At 36.8% G+C, this 16690-nt stretch overlaps 1 protein-coding gene across 1 annotated transcript; it reads left to right on the top strand.

Moving 5' to 3' along the window:
- The first annotated feature begins 12531 nt into the window (after positions 1-12531).
- Positions 12532-15175, top strand: LOC120119240. Its single transcript, XM_039139085.1, has 8 exons — positions 12532-12641; positions 12811-12937; positions 13091-13159; positions 13267-13383; positions 13472-13573; positions 13662-13864; positions 14214-14953; positions 15018-15175. Exons 1-8 carry the CDS (start codon positions 12532-12534, stop codon positions 15173-15175), a joined length of 1626 nt encoding a protein of 541 aa, XP_038995016.1.
- Positions 15176-16690: the final 1515 nt, after the last annotated feature.

Raw genomic sequence — 16690 nt, 5'->3', positions numbered from 1 at the left:
AAACCATTTTTTCAAAGTTGGTTACCAAACTTGAAAACCATTTTAATAATTTCAACAATCTCCCACTTGAAGACTGATTTTAATATGTCTTCACAGCTCGATTAATGCAACAGCTTTTCTAGTCTTGTTACTCTAGCATGGCAACTGAAGTTGAACACAACTTCAGTTTGCCTATAGTCACCATCTTTGTCAACAATGTCTGCCGGATTTTGAGCTCCACTGATCTTTTCAAGTTTCAAAATCCCATCTTCCAGAAGAGACCGGATAAAATGATATCGCAATTGTATGTGCTTTGTCTTGGAATGAAAAGACGGATTCTTTGCTAGATGTATAGCACTTTGACTGTCGCAATACAAGACATTGTTTTCTTGTTTCTTGCCTAACTCTTCCAAGAAACTTTGGAGCCAAACCATCTTCTTGCTGGCTTCCGTAACAGCGACATATTCTTCTTCAATTGTGGAGAGAGCAACTATCTTCTGTAGTTGAGAAACCCAACTCACTGCGGTTCCTCCTAGAGTATAGACATACCCTGTAGTGCTCCTTCTGATGTCAACATTTCCGGCTAAGTCAGCATCTACATAGCCTGTCAGTATCGTATCTCCACCTTTGAAACAAAGTGTTTTGTTTGTGGTACCCCGCAGATATCTGTGGATCCATTTGACTGCTTCCCAGTGTACCTTGCCCGGATTATTCATGTGCCTGCTAACAGCTCCCACTGCTTGAGCAATATCTGGTCTGGTACAAACCATGGAGAGTCTGAAATGAACACCTAAAGGTGTACTTACTGGTTTAACATCTTGCATGTTGAACCTGGAGAGTACTTTGTTGATGTACTCAGCCTGTGATAATATCAAAGTCCCCGACTTTGTGTCTCTCTTGATCCTTATCCTAAGAATCTGCTTTGCAGCGCCCAGATCCTTCATAGCAAACTGCTTTGACAATTTTTGCTTCAAGTTTATAATCTCTTGCATGTATGATCCTGCAACGAGCATATCATCAACGAACAACAATAAAATAATGAAGCTATTGTCGAACCTCTTGATGTAGCAACAATGATCTGCTTGGCATCTGGTAAAACCACTGCTACTCATGAAACTATCGAACTTCTTGTACCACTGTCTAGGAGCTTGTTTTAAACCATACAAGCTCTTCTTCAACCTGCATACTAGGTTTTTCTTGCCTACCTCTATGAAGCCTTCTGACTGCCTCATATAGATTTCTTCCTCCAAATCACCATAAAGGAAAGCTGTCTTTACATATAACTGCTCAAGATGTAAATTCTCTGCAGCTACAATTTTCAACACCAGTCTGATTGTAGATAGCTTCACGACTGGAGAGAAAATTTCATTGTAATCAATACCTTCTTTCTGTTGAAAACCTTTGACAACCAATATTGCTTTATAGCGTTTGCTCCCATCGTGCTCTTCTTTGATCCTGTAAATCCACTTGTTATGGAGCGCTTTCTTGCCTGGTGGTAATTCAGCTAATTCTCATGTCTGATTTGACGTAAGCGAGTCCATCTCATCTTTCATGGAAGACTCCCACTTGACTGAATCCTCCACTTGCATTGCTTCATCATAGCACTCTGGTTCACCATTGTCAGTCAGCAACAAGTAGTGTAAAGAAGGAGAATACCGTTGGGTTGGTTTAGGAATTCTGGAGGAGCGTCTCAGTTCTGGTGTGCCTGGTTCTTCCTCTTGAACTGCTTCAGGACTGATCTGAACATCATTTCCAGAAATCTCCTCGAACTCAGCAAATTCCTTTGTTTCAGCTTCGGTATTACTTGATTCTGCGGTTGACATGTCTTTGTACATCACATTTTCATTGAAAATGACGTCTCTGCTTTTAATGATCTTCCGATTTTCGTAGTCCCAAAACCGATAACCAAACTCATCACCACCGTAACCAACGAATACGCATTTGTTGGACTTGGCATCAAGTTTACTTCTTTCAGCAGAGTTTATGTGTACATAAGAAATACAACCAAACACTCTTAAGTGTGAAAGGTTTATTTCTTTCTTGCTCCAAGCTTCCTCTGGTATTCCGCCATCCAAATGAACTGAGGGCCCACGGTTGATCAGGTAAGCTGCAGTGTTGATAGCTTCAGCCCATAGAAATTTGGGCAATCCGGCATGTATCCTCATGCTTCTGGCACATTCATTCAGAGTTCTATTCATGCGCTCTGCTACGCCATTCTGCTGCGGTGTTATGGGAACTGTTGTCTCCATCTTGATCCCATTGTTTGCGCAGAAATCTCTGAATCTACTATCTCTGTACTCTCCTCCATTGTCAGACCTCAACCGCTTGACTTTTAAACCAGTCTCATTTTCCACCATGGCCTTCCATTTTCTGAAGGTATCAAAGACTTCTGATTTCTTCTTCAGAAAATAAACCCACACCTTCCTTGTTGAATCATCGATGAAGGTGACATAATATAGTGAGCCTGCTAGAGATCGAACTGGGGATGGTCCCCATACATCAATATGAACCAATTCTAACATTTCTGCCTTGGGTGTCTTGCCAATCTTTGCAAAACTGACTTTCTTTTGTTTGCCAAAGATGCAATCCTCGCATAGTCCGACATCTACATTCTTTAGATCCGGCAGCTTCCCTTTTGACATAAGTATCTTCATTCCTTTCTTGCTCATATGGCCAAGCCTTTGGTGCCATAGGTTTGATTTTCCATCAACATCTGCTACTGCAATGATATTCTCTAAATTTGAGGTTACATAGAGAGTACCAGTCTTCTTACCACGAGCAATGACGAGTGCTCCTTTGGTAATCTTCCATTCACAACCTGAAAAGGTTGTACTGTATCCTTCTCCATCAAGCTGTCCTACAGAAATCAAATTTCTTTTGAGACCAGGAATATGTCTCACTCCTGTCAGCTTCCAGGTGGTCTGGTTTGGCAGCTTTAGTCGGATGTCTCCTTTTCCGACGATCTTCAAGGTTTCATCATCAGCAAGATGAACCTTCCCAAAATCACCACTGACATAGTTCTCCATGATTTCTTGGCATGGCGTGGAGTGGAAAGATGCCCCTGAATCCAAAATCCATGATTCAATCGGACCGTTGACGCTTAAAATCATAGCATCACCTGTCTCCTCCGTCATGTTGGCAGATTCCTGTGCGCCGATATTTTTCTTCGGTGCTCGGCAATCTCTTTTGAAGTGGCCCTTCTTGCCGCAATTATAACAGGTAAAATCTTTATTTCCTGTTCTTGATTTTCCCCTTTTGGATTTCGATCTGCCACGATTTGAATTTCTTTCTGAAGTTCTCCCTCTGGACTCCGTGTGCAAGGCTGAGGAGGTTGATGCTTCACCGGATTCTCTCCGTCGAATTTCTTCGCTCAGTACCAGATCTCGAACATCGTTGAATTTTAATTTGTTGTTTCCCGATGAACTGCTGACTGCTGTAACAGTAGCATTCCAACTGTCTGGTAAAGATGATAAGAGAATTAAAGCTCGAACTTCATCATCAAATTCAATTTCCACTGAACTCAACTGGGTTGTGATTGTGTTGAGTTCATTTAGGTGTTGTGCCACCGATGCCCCTTCCGTCATCCGCAAATTAAATAATCGCCTCATCAAATGAACTTTGTTTGAGGCCGATGACTTCTCATACATACTGGAGAGAGTCGTCATAAGACTCGCCGTGGTCTTTTCCTTTGCTATGTTGAAAGCAACATTGCGGGATAACTTCAGTCGGATAACTCCGAGGGCTTGTCTGTCGAGAAGAGCCGAGTCTTCATTCTTCATGCCCTCTGGTTGTTTTCCTGAGAGAGGTTGATATAGATTTTTCTGGTACAGAAAATCTTCAATCTGCATCTTCTAAAAGCCAAAGTTCGTACCATCGAACTTTTCAATTTTCACCTTCCCTTCGTCTGCAGCCATCGCTCTCACTCGAATCTGGTTTCGTTTGGATCGTTTCTGACAATTCTTGCGAACCACCGTATATTAGAACACCTCCGTCGACAAATTTGTATCGCCGACAAAATTTTACTATTCACGAAATTCACTATTCACGTGAATAGTAACCTCTCAAAAATTGACAAAATTCACAACCAAAAAGCTCTTATACCAGTTGTTGGGAAATAAACCAAGTACAAGTAATTTCCCTATAGTCAGATTAGTGAGAATACGAAATAAAAGCAGAAAAATAATACCCGAAATTGATAACGGAGTTCAGCCAATTGTGCTTACGTCTCCGGACTACTGCAGATCTTTTACTAAGAGAGAAAAATTACAGGTGTTTACAAAACACTCACTACTCACAAGAAAACTCTCTAGTATTGGGAGAAAGAAATGATTTTTGGGATGGTTTTGAAGCTAAATGAGCTAGGGTATTTATAGTTGAAACTTAAGGACTTAATCTTGTAAATACCCTAAAGCCTAGGGATTAATTGTGACTATCCCATTATCATTTTTCAATAAACATCTACCAAACTTTGAAAAACTATTTTTCAAAGAAACATTTACCAAACTTTGAAAACCATTTTCAAAGAAACATTTACCAAACTTTGAAAACTATTTTTTCAAAGTTGGTTACCAAACTTGAAAACCATTTTAATAATTTCAACAAGCTAATGTATTACTGGATGAAGAATTAGAAGTCATTGTTGGTGACTGTGGTCTTGCAAAGTTGGCGGACAAATGTTACGGCTCAAGTTCGCGGGACAATGGGTCACATAGCACCCCAAGTACTTGTACATCGGGAACTCATCAGAAAGGACTAATGTATTTGGGGTACGTGATTATGCTTTTAGAGCTTGTAATAGGTGAACGCGCAATCAATTTTTCATGCTTGGAAGAAGAAGATGTTTTGCTGCTTGATCATGTCATAAAGCTGGAAAGGGAGAAAAAGTAGGATGCTATCGTAGATCAGAACCTTGATAAAAATTACAACGACGAGGTTGAGGGAATTATGCAAGTTGCATTATTTTGTACCTAATCTTCACCCGAGGAGCGTCCGACAATGTCAGAGGTGGTAAGGATGCTGGAAGGAACGGAGCTGGTTGAGAGATGGGAAGAATGACAGCATATCCAAGTTACCCGTAGACAAGAGTACAAAAGACTTCAAAGGGGATTCAAATGGGGAGAAAGAATCATTGTGTAATCAGGATGCGATCGAGTTATTCACAAAAAGATGAGTGAGGTAAACATTTTGTTGGTAATGCTCGAAGAAGTACGAGTACATGTCCTCCATTGGGAAACTATTTAAAGGACTACGATTTTCCTTCCTTAGTGAATGTGATAAAACAATACTCTTCCATGCACGTCATCGTCGTTCGACTTGTGATTGTAGTCTTCGAGAAAATTCATAAGAACTTACTCTTCTATTTTCTAAAATTATCTGGATAAGTTCGAGGATGGATTAACTACAAAAATTAATCAGTTGTTATCGTGTGTACGAATCCTATAAGAGACAGTGTTACTTTTGGAGGATGATCGTGTATTGCTTTGATTACACACATCAAGACAATCATGTTTTTAAGACAATGATTAATATTACAATATGATTTTTTTATTTATTGTTTATTTATTTTTATTAATTTTTCATCAATGCTAACTATTTTATTTTACAATTTCTATTTTATCAACACATTTACATTGTTAAAAAAAATCCTCATGTCCTTTTGCACCTCCACTCTTCTTCATTGGCTTCTCCGCATTTTCGTACAATAAAAAATAACATGGGTGATGAAACTCCAACCCAAGCTCTAGTTGATATAAAATTGAAAGATCTATAAAAACAAGTTTGAGATTTTTATGTTTTAAAATTTAATTTAATATTTTTTATTGTTCATATTTATAACCGAATGATAATATATAATTATTAAACTGAATATTTTAAATTTAGTTAATAATTTTATTTTTTAATTATTTATATTTTAGTTAATTTTTTTATCAGATCATACACTTTAAAATGTGTAGTTTAAGTTATAACATTAACATGATTAAATTTGACTTTTGGTGAATGAAAAATAATTCTCAAAGAAAATTTTGATGACAAAAATTTAAGATTCGAATTATAAATTTATTTTATGATTTAAATTGTGTTCTTATGTTTGTTGACTAAATTTTTAATATAATTTTAATTTTTTTCTAATATATATATATAATCATAAAAATATTAATTTAATTTAAAAATATAAAAAATCTCAAAATTATTTTATCTTTCAATTTTGTATTAACTAGAGTTTAAAATATATTTGGTTTTTTAACCATATAAAAAACTTTCAATCAGATAGTGACACGTATTATTTGATTAGGAGAATAAATTTCATAGAATTAAATTAAAATTAAGATTGAATTAGTAGGATGTATAAATATTGAGGACTAAATGTATAATTATATTATTTTATTAATTACAACATCAATACTTCGGCTAAATGTTAACGACATGTGATTTGATTGACCTCATTTAAGTAGTTAAGTGAGTTGATTGATAATATTAAAAAATGATGGTCAAAATGAAACAAAATAATAATTAAGTGGTATGAGTATAATTTGTCCTTAAATTAAATTATAAAAAAATCTAAAATATATTTAGGTTTTAAATCAAACAACTATTTAACAGTTGGGAAATCGGAACAGGTTGAAAATGACAGTTGAAAAGGAGCCCAAATTAAGGTCAGGTACGGACCATTAATCAACGAAAAGAAATCCTCAAGGCCCAAACTTCAATAGTCGGCATTCATGGCTTCTGTAGGGTTTTAGATCTTGGGTTTCTTTACCTTCTCTGTATTATGTTTTTCTTAAACCAGTATGAATTTAACGTAAACCAAATAACTTATGACTATTAGGTTCCACTAATATTGTACGCCAAAACTGGAAAGGAAAAAAGGAAACGGGGTCGATAAAGGATGATTTTGGCGATTTATATGCGAACGTTGGCGGCGGATTGCACACTGAACCAGAATAGCCCTACCGATGGTTCCAAAAGCATCGTGACGGATAAGAAATTCGTTACGGATTCAGTTATGCAATATAGTGACAGCAAGGACGATTTGAATATTGTCTTGAACGATGATGACTGCGAGAAGTTTCCGGTCACCGGCGCTAGGATTCACGGTGGTGGCTTTGAAGAAAATGAAAATGGCGATTTTGGGGTGGAAGGAACCGAGTCCGATAAGATTTCAAGGCGGGTGGAAAGTGACAGGTCGGAGCTGAATCCTAGTGGGAATGATGTAGAAAGGGGGAGTGGGAATAAAATTTGGGGCGCACCTTAGCCGATTTTCTCGGGTGCACGCTAGTAGGTTTAACGTTTCTGGGTTCTTCGTTTGTGGCTCTAGTTGTTCGTCTGTCCTTCTGGTTTTCTCGTCGTTCTTTCTCCCAACCTGTTTTTCCCTGATCAAAAGTTCTACAACCATGGATTGGAGAAAGTTGTTTGAAATTTCAAAAGGGCATGACCTAGATTTTTTCCCTCCGAAAATTTGTGATGGGTCTCCGGTGGTTCAGCCTTCACCTGAGGTTTTTGAAGATGGGATAGCGGAGTGGAAGCTTTTCTTAGTGGGGCAATTCCTCGAGCCACCTCCGAATTACACCTCAATGCAAAGAATCATCGAATCAATGTGGAAAAAAGCTTTGAACGGTAGCCAGGTTCAAATCAGCAAAACATGTAACAACCTTTTTATCTTTTCTTTTAGTTCGAATGTTGCTAGAGATTGGGTATTAGAACATGGACATTGGCATATCTACAACAAACCTTTGATTCTTAGAAGTTGGGAACCTAATCTGAAAAAACTTAACTTTGATCTATCAAGAATTCCAGTTTGGGTTCACTTTTACAATGTGCCTTTAGAACTCTATTCTCGAGTTGGTCTTAGTCATATTGCTAGTGCCATTGGAGTTCCACTCTCCATGGACTCTATCACTGCATCCAAAACCAGATTAGAATTTGCAAACATTTGCATAGAAATTGGGCCAAATGATAAAATACCTGATTATGTAGAGGATGTCTTAAACGATGGGTCTGTTACTTCAGTATTTGTTGAGATCCCTTGGTTACCACCAAGTTGTAGGTGATGTAAAGTGTTTGGGCACACTGAGAAAGGTTGTAAAGATCATAAACAGTTTGGCCAGCCTACTGCACAAGTATGGAAAAAGAAAGAAACTCCACAAACTACTAATGCTATAGAACCTTCAGTAGGATGAATTGAGATGCTACAAGATAATTTATCTTCTGTTAGCAATACCAATGAGGAGCTTAACTCAATTGAAGTTAGTACTGACTCTAGCAACAACAATATTTCCAGTTATAAACTTGATTATGTTGATAAAGAAGCTACTTTAGTCCCTGACCCTACTATTCCTTCAGTAGAGGTTAATAACCTTGAACCTCCTTTATTAAAACGAGGTAGAAGAAGGCCTACAAGAGACAATTCAAAATTTATACTTGCTGGATCAAAAAACATGTTCAAAATCCTATCCACTATTGAAGATTCACCTCCTGTTCTGAATGATGTTCATCCTAAGAAAAGAGCTGCATCTAAAGGTGTTGCTAATCTTGTGAATAAACTAAAAACGAAAAAGAATGATCGTTTAGAGAAAGTTAAAAATACTGAAGTAGGAGTTAGTGTGGCTTCTACTTCATCTCCTTCTCAAAGATTGTGGGATTTTGGAATATAAGAGGACTCAATAGTCCTCTCAAACAAAATGGTGTTCTTAATAGAACTAGTCTTATAAAGTTTGATGTTTTCTGCCTCTTGGAAACCAGAGTTAAAACTAGTAATGCTACTTTTATTATTAATTCTAAGTTTGAGCACTGGAATGTTTGTACTAACTACAATTTTGCTGAGAATGGAAGGATTTGGATCTTCTGGAAGAAAGGCATTGATTTCTCTGTTATCCATATGTCTGATCAGTGTATAACCATTAAAGGTCATTATATTAGTAATCCTCTGATCATCACTGCAATATATGGCAGTAATGAAGGTGTTTTGAGAAGACAACTTTGGCAGCAACTACATGAAGTGAACAGCCATCATGGCAATCTTCCGTGGATTCTGGGAGGAGATTTTAACGTTATACTCAATTTGAATGAAAGCTCTAATTCTGCCATGTTGGGTCTTTTTCTTACCTCTGACATGAAATAGTTCCAAGATGCTCTGTTTTACTTGGAATTACTTGATTACCCTTATTATGGCCCTACTTTCACCTGGAGCAACAAACAACAAGAATCATATCTAGAAAAAAAAACTAGATAGGGTCTTAGTTAATCCTCTCTGGTTTACTGCTTTCCCTAAGTCCCATGTGGAATTCCATACTCCTGGAATTTCTGACCATTGTTTAGCAATTGCTTGGCTATCTAAAGAGGTTCATGCTGATCATCCAAAGCCTTTCAAATTTTTAACTTATGGACCCATCACTCTGAATTCCTAAATATTGTTAGTCAATCCTGGCAATCTTCTTCCCAGGGTAACCTTATGCAGCAGCTGTTCTCCAAACTTAAACGTCTAAAATCCAGTTTGGAAGCCCTTAATCAGAACCATTATAGCAACATTTCTGCTCGTGTCAACCAAAAGAAACTGGAGCTTGAGCAACAACAGATCAGATCTTTAAATTTTGCAGATTTTTTCCAAAAAGAATACCAACTGCAAAATGAACTTCACCTCCTTCAAGAAGCCGAGAATATATTTTTAAGACAGAAAGCGAAGATTCAATGGATTAATCATGGTGATAAATGTACTAAATATTTCCACTATGTGGTTGCTACTAAAACCAAGAGAGACATTATTCGTGTGCTTATTGATGACCAGGGTAGAAGATTAGAAACTTATGAAGATATGGCAGCAGAAGTGCTGCGGTTTTTTACAAACCTGATTGGGACTAATTCTGAGGTTAAAGCTTGCGACCCGAACACTTTAAAAGAACTGCTCCTTTAATCTTTGCCTTTGGATAACTCTAATGATCTTGTTAAAGAGGTCACAAGAGATGACATTAAAGATGCAATATTTTCTCAAGGCAACGACAAAGCTCCAGGACCGAATGGCTACACTCCGTATTTTTTCAAGAAAACTTGGCCTATTATTGGAGATGATATGGTGGCAGCTATTACTCACTTCTTTAGAAATCCTTATATGTAGCTTGCTGCTTTTAATTCCACTTGTATTACTTTGGTGCCTAAAATTCCAAATCCAAGTAAGGTGAAGGATTTTCGGCCTATTTCTTGTTGTTCGGTGGTCTATAAGATTGTTTCTAAAATCTTGGTCAAACGATTGACTCATCTTCTTCCTGAAATTATTTCTTTTAACCAAACGGCTTTTGTTAAAGGAAGGAACATAGTAGACAACACTTTTCTTGCATAAGAGCTTGTCAAAGGCTATGGAAGGAAGACTTTATCACCAAGATGTTCAATGAAAATTGATCTCCATAAAGCTTTCGATTCTTTGCATTGGGATTTTATCACTGCTGCTGTCATTGCTATTGGTCTTCCTGCCACTTTTATTAAGTGGGTTGAAGCTTGTTTCACTACTGCTTATTACTCTATATCATTTAATGGAAGTCTTATTGGGTTCTTCAAAGGTGCTAGAGGATTAAGACAAGGTGACCCTATCTCACCTCTTCTTTTTATTCTATCTATGAATGTCCTTTCTAGTATTCTTAACAAGGTTGCTACTAGAGGTATTTTTGCCTTCCACCCAAGATGTAAAAAAATAGGGTTAACTCATCTTACCTTTGTCGATGACTTGCTTATTTTTTGTCGAGGGAATGTTGAATCTGTTGTTAGGGTAATTAGTGTTCTTGATCACTTCTATGAAATCTCAAGCCTAAAACTTAATGCTCATAAATGTGAATTCTTCACTGCTGGAATTTCCTCTAGGAAAATTGAAGAAATCAAGTTGATTACAGGTTTTAACCATGGTTGTTTACCTGTCAGATACTTGGGTGTTCCACTTGTTTCTAGGAAACTTTCGGAGAAAGCCTGTGTAGCACTAATTGAAAATATTAGAGACCGTCTCCAAAAATGGTCTAGAAGACATTTGAGTTATGCTGGTAGACTTGAGCTCATTAAAATTGTTCTGCAAAGTATTACTAATTTCTGGTGTAGGCAGCTAATCATTCCTCAATCTGTGCTTAATCGAATTGAGCAGTTATGTTCAAGGTTTTTCTGGAAAGGTTCTGACAAAGCTGCTACAGGTGCAATAATTAAATGGGATAAGCTGTGCCTCCCAAAATTCGAAGGGGTCTTGGTCTAAAAGACATAAAATCTTGGAATAAATCTTGTATTCTGCACTTGATTAAGAAAATCCTTGCGGGTGATGGTTCGTTCTGGATTGCTTGGATTAAAAATTATGTTATCAAGAATTCTGATTTTTGGACCATGGAGGCTAGGATCAATACAAGCTGGAGCTTTCGTAAACTGCTAAGGATGAAGAATCAAGTTGCCTCCGTTTTTGCTTCAGGAACACATTCAATTAAAGACATATGGAATCACAATCGTAAAAAGGAGGATAAGGTTGCTTGGCATAAGCTATTTTGGTTTCCTCTTCATGTGCCTAAGTATAGTATTATTACTTGGATGGTTTTCCTTGACAGATTACCAACCAAAGATAGGTTGATTCGAATGGGGTTCAACATTGACGGTATTTGTGTGCTTTGTAATGAGGCGATTGAAACTAGAGATCACTTGTTTCTCTATTGTACTTTAGCTAATTCGGTATGGAGCTCTGTTTTGAATCTTAATGGCATTTGCAGAGGATTTTGTTCGTGGAGTACTCACATTTCGTGGGCTTGCGCTTCCTGGAAAGGAAAATCATTGCTAACTACCATCATGAAGCTAGCTTGGACTACTTTTACTTACACTATCTGGGAGGAGAGGAACAAAAGAATTTACCAAGGACGTTCAAGAAATGTTAATGCCTTACTCCTAGCTATTAAAGATTTTGTTGCTATTCAACTTAGGGGTAGGGAAATTAATAGAAATGACCACGTCAATAGTACTCTTTGTATTCAGTGGGGTATTGAACGTCGATGTTCTGTTCTGTTGTATATAGCTGTAAGTATTGATTTTTTGTAAGAACAGGCTGTATTTTTGAAGCAGTTTCCTGCTCTTTTGGATATAAAATTTGATTTATAAAAAATATGTATTTTAGCATTATTTTTGTATGTTTTGTTTCGGCTATATATATATATGTATATATATATCATGAATACCTCAGTAGTTAAAGTTATTCTCCTTTTAATAAAAAAAAGTGTTATTCTCCTTAGAGGGATGGGTTCAAGTTGTTGTGTCTGACTTCTGGAGCGTAAAGTGTGTGCGTTATCGATGGATAATAAAGATTTTGAACATATATTACCTTGTAATCAGTCCGTACTATTAAAAAATGTGCATGCTAGCATTATTTTAGCTTTTTTTAATGTAAACCACAGTCATTTATAATCTTTAAGTTTATTGTATCGAAGCAGGTAAATATTTTTTCATGATTTGTGTTGATTCATTCATTTTGTAGTATGCGAGACCTCATGGATCATCTTTTCCAAGTAATATAAGGGTTAATGGACTTACTGGTATGTCCTCGTTCTCTTTATGCCAAGAAGTGGTGATAGGGAAGATGATGTTTACGACCAAAAGATGATTGCTTCCATGAAACCATTTCCACATCAATTTGGATATGGTTTTTTCCTTCCATGGTATAGGTCAGTGGATGCCTTCTTATCTCTGAATACATTTCAACCTTAATCTGCTATAAGTTTCTTTCATGTATCATGTATCATGTATTGAAAAATGCCAATAAATTTTCAGATTGTCTAAGCTGTGTAATGAAAATTAATGCCATCCAGAGCTTTTTGGGTATTATTCTTTCAGGACAATATTGGATGTAAATATTGATGCATTTGAGGAGAAACGTTGGAGGCATCCTCGCGCAGATATAACAGAATTCTTCAATTTTGGATTCAATGAGGATAGTTGGAAAGAATACTGTCACTCCTTGGTAAGTGAATTATTATTGTTCTAATTGCCTTACCATATTTCAGCTTGTAGTATAACTGATTTCTTCTGTTATTAGAATATGGTTGTTGTTTAGCTGTATGATTTTTCTTAATAGCACCTGCTTACAGAAACCTTTTATTGAGTTACTTAACAGGAGAAATTGCAGCAACAGTCGTCAAGGCAGGCTAGAATTCCTTCTCATTATTCTTCAAAATTTGACCAGGTTTGTTATTTTAATCTTCATTGTAGACTTTTTTGTTTTCAGGAATGAATTGCAAAAACTATCTCAATTATCTGAGATTTCCAACTTTTTTTTTTGTATGGAAATAGGCTTATGAAGCTGAGGCTGGTCATGAGAGAGTAACTCGAGAAGCTATGACCGAGGATGTAGCCAAAGTTGACCCGTCATTAAAATTTGCTGATAGAGGAGAGATGCTCTTGCAATTGGTATGCCTAAAGCTGCAGGATCTGATAACATCTTTATATTATCTGTTTCATGGGTGGTGTTTCATTATTTTGTGGCTTATTATTTCAGCCAAAAGGGAGAGCAATTCAAGTTGAAGACAGCATCAATGAACGCCAACCATCCATGGAAATAAGACGTCCACGTTTTCAAGATTCTGATGTTATTATACAGGTCTGCTATTATTACTGTAGTCTTTATATCCACAATTCTTACATATTGTAACCTCTGTATCATTTTCAATTCCATGGGTTGGCTCCAGATACCTGTGCAGGATTCCACTGTGGATTCATCCAACTCTGCAAAGGAGGAACTAGGTCATGCTAGCAAGTCTGATGTGTCAGAATATGGGAAATTGGATCAGGTTGATAGAGACGCTTGCTTTTCTGTTAGTGCTAGCAGTTATGAACTGAAAGGAGAGCATTATGCAAGGGTCATAAATGTGTCCACATCTTCTTGGGGGAGTTCTGAATCATTTTCTATTTTAAACTGTATTTTTCATCTGTTGAGTTCTCTACATGCTTGATTTGTCCTGCATATCCCTTGTTGAAGCTTCTATTGACCTAGTTTCAAGTGTTAAAGGGATCTCTGGCCCTACAAAAAAGAAAAAGAAAAAACAGGGATTCCATACAAAAAGATACTATTACTTGTTTGACACTTGCAGACAAGGTTTAATGTTGGCATATTTAGTATATTTACAGCTGGCATTTTAAACTTCATCTGCATGTATCAGCTTCTGATGCATAGGCTGCATATTAATACCATTTTTTTAGTGATTATTTACAGCCTAAATTTGTTGTTTTAATCTGATTAGGTCGTTGTCAGCATCTAATCGAACTCCACTTGAGACTGGTGATCACAGCAAGGAAAATGTCTCTGATATGAATGAAAAATGTCATCCAAATATGGAAGTTTGCATTTTAGGGGGAACTGCTGAAGCAATGGAAACGAAAAATAAGGGAAATGAAGTGGCTTTCAGAAATACCCACCGACCAGATACCTACATAACCGAAACCGATCTATCACGTGACAATCGAAGTCATTTTAGCCTCACATTTTCCTTTTCTGAAAATGATTCTGAAGAAAGATCAGAAGATAGTGTTCACACTGCTTATGTTGAAACCCAAAGTCCATCAAGAAGAAAATCACTAGGTTCGGGAACTGGATTACAGAAGTCAGTTGATCATAAGGTCACCAGAGGTGATAGCCATAAAATAAAATCAGATGATGGAGAAGATTTTTCAGTACGTAAAATTCCCTTGAGAGACGAGCAAAAGAATGGGAGTTGGAGACAACGGCATCATGTGAAAGAGAGGATCTTGGTCGAAGGTGATGATGAGTATGATACATATATATATATATCATCAGATGAAGAGGGTGTTTCGAAAAGATGTCGAAGACAAGGAAATCCCATTGAGGAAAAATGGAAGCATCACCATGGTAGGCCTAATGGTATTATCAACCAGAAGATATACCCTAAAAACTGCTATGAAGCTTCTCATTCATCAAATTCAAGGGAACTCTGTTATAAAGACTACACATCTGTTTACCATGGCAAGCGAAAAGAAAGATCGGAAGATCTTGTTTATCATGATAAAGAAAGTTCCTCGTACTACAGGGATAAAAAACTTTATGTTAACAGCAGTAAAAGATATACTAACAGCCATCTTTCTGCATTTGATGGAAAAGCTTATCTGCGCTTTAGAAAGGATTTGGATCAGTTTGCTAGAAAAATCTGGAATGAGGAGTTTTATCATGAAAGACAAGCTTACTTAACTAAAGAAGATGACATGGATGGGTTTTTGTATCATGGATCTGGTTCCTCACACTTGTGGAAAATCTGAGAGTTTAATTTCAAGGTATTCCTCTGCTTCTGCGGAAAGCAGTATTCATTGGAGAAGGAGAAATAACAGACTAAAATTTAGAAAGAAAACTGATCATGGTGATTGTCCATTAGATTGTAAGCATGAAGATGAGTGGTTAAAACAAAAGTATGGTACATCTATTTCATTCACACATTCTGAAAGGGGTATGGTTGAACCATATGAGAGGCGCAGACCACCAATCAAGAGAGATGTGCAAGTTTCTGGCAGAAAAGGTAGATATGTTGACGGTGCCTATTTCCATTTGGATAGATCAGGGCCTACTGAAAGTGAAGATGAGTATCAGAGACACACGCATAGTAGATATCTGGCCTTGGAAACTGACAACTGTCTGCATATAATAGGTGGTTTAATACTGTATCATCAAGAAATGAGGAATATCACTCCAATCTAATTGAAAGATGCCATAGACATCAGAGATTAGTATATCATGAGGAAGACCAAGATGGTGCGTGGTTCAGTTCCTATAATTATACCGATGACTATGATTTACAAAATGATAATCAAGTTCAGTCACGGGGAGGAGGTCGTAGTAAGCGATCTAGAGTACTACACTGGAGAGAGGATAAATTACTTGTAAATGATAGATTGTTTGATCAAGGGGGTTCTTTTCTTGTGAAAATTCTTCTAAGCATGATTTAATTCATGCTAGGCATGAATCACTTAGGGATGAGATGCTTCTTAATGATTCAATGTTGGAGCATCATGGATATGAAATGATGTGTGAAAGAAATGATGCCGCTTGTCTTAAAAGATCTTTTTTTTAGTTATAGATGTGAGCATGAGCTGGAGGCCTCGAAGGACAGGGACCCAACTGACTGGATTGTTGGGGAAGGAAAGGTAAAGTTGGGGAAACTGAGGTAAAAAAATCTTGTATCATTCGTACTTGTATATATGATTATTCTATTTGTGTTGGCCAAATCTCTTTTCTTTTTCATCTGTTCATCTTGCATCTTTTCTTTTGATATTATCTATAATTCTCTTCCTTCAATTCTAGGTGAAATACAGGTTAATTTATTTTAGAATAAGTACCTTCTTCATTAGCTCATGATAGTGTTAGGTTTTTGCTTTCAAAATTAGTACATTTTAGCTTCTTTGGACCAAGCTACAGATTCTTCTGGTCTTTGTCGGTTTAAGTGTTTATTCGTCAAAAATGATTTGTCATCGTTTGCAGAAAATTGACAGTTAATTCTTTTAGTGTCACTGCATTACTTGCATTCTTAGATTCATAGGCTCATCATGGTTGGTATCTGTTTTTTCCTAGATTTCGTTATTGAGCATGGTATATAAACATTTGATTTGTCATTTCCTCTGACCTTCTTAGCTTCCTCTTCTCTAAAAAAAAATTAGCTGACCCTTATTCCAATATGTAATGGGGTAAGGGGAGGTAGGATAGTAGGCTACCTCC

Source organism: Hibiscus syriacus, unplaced genomic scaffold, assembly GCF_006381635.1.
Source record: "Hibiscus syriacus cultivar Baekdansim isolate YM2019G1 unplaced genomic scaffold, ASM638163v2 tig00110332_pilon, whole genome shotgun sequence".
NCBI lineage: Eukaryota > Viridiplantae > Streptophyta > Magnoliopsida > Malvales > Malvaceae > Hibiscus > Hibiscus syriacus.
This window is presented reverse-complemented; position numbering and strand designations above follow the sequence as displayed.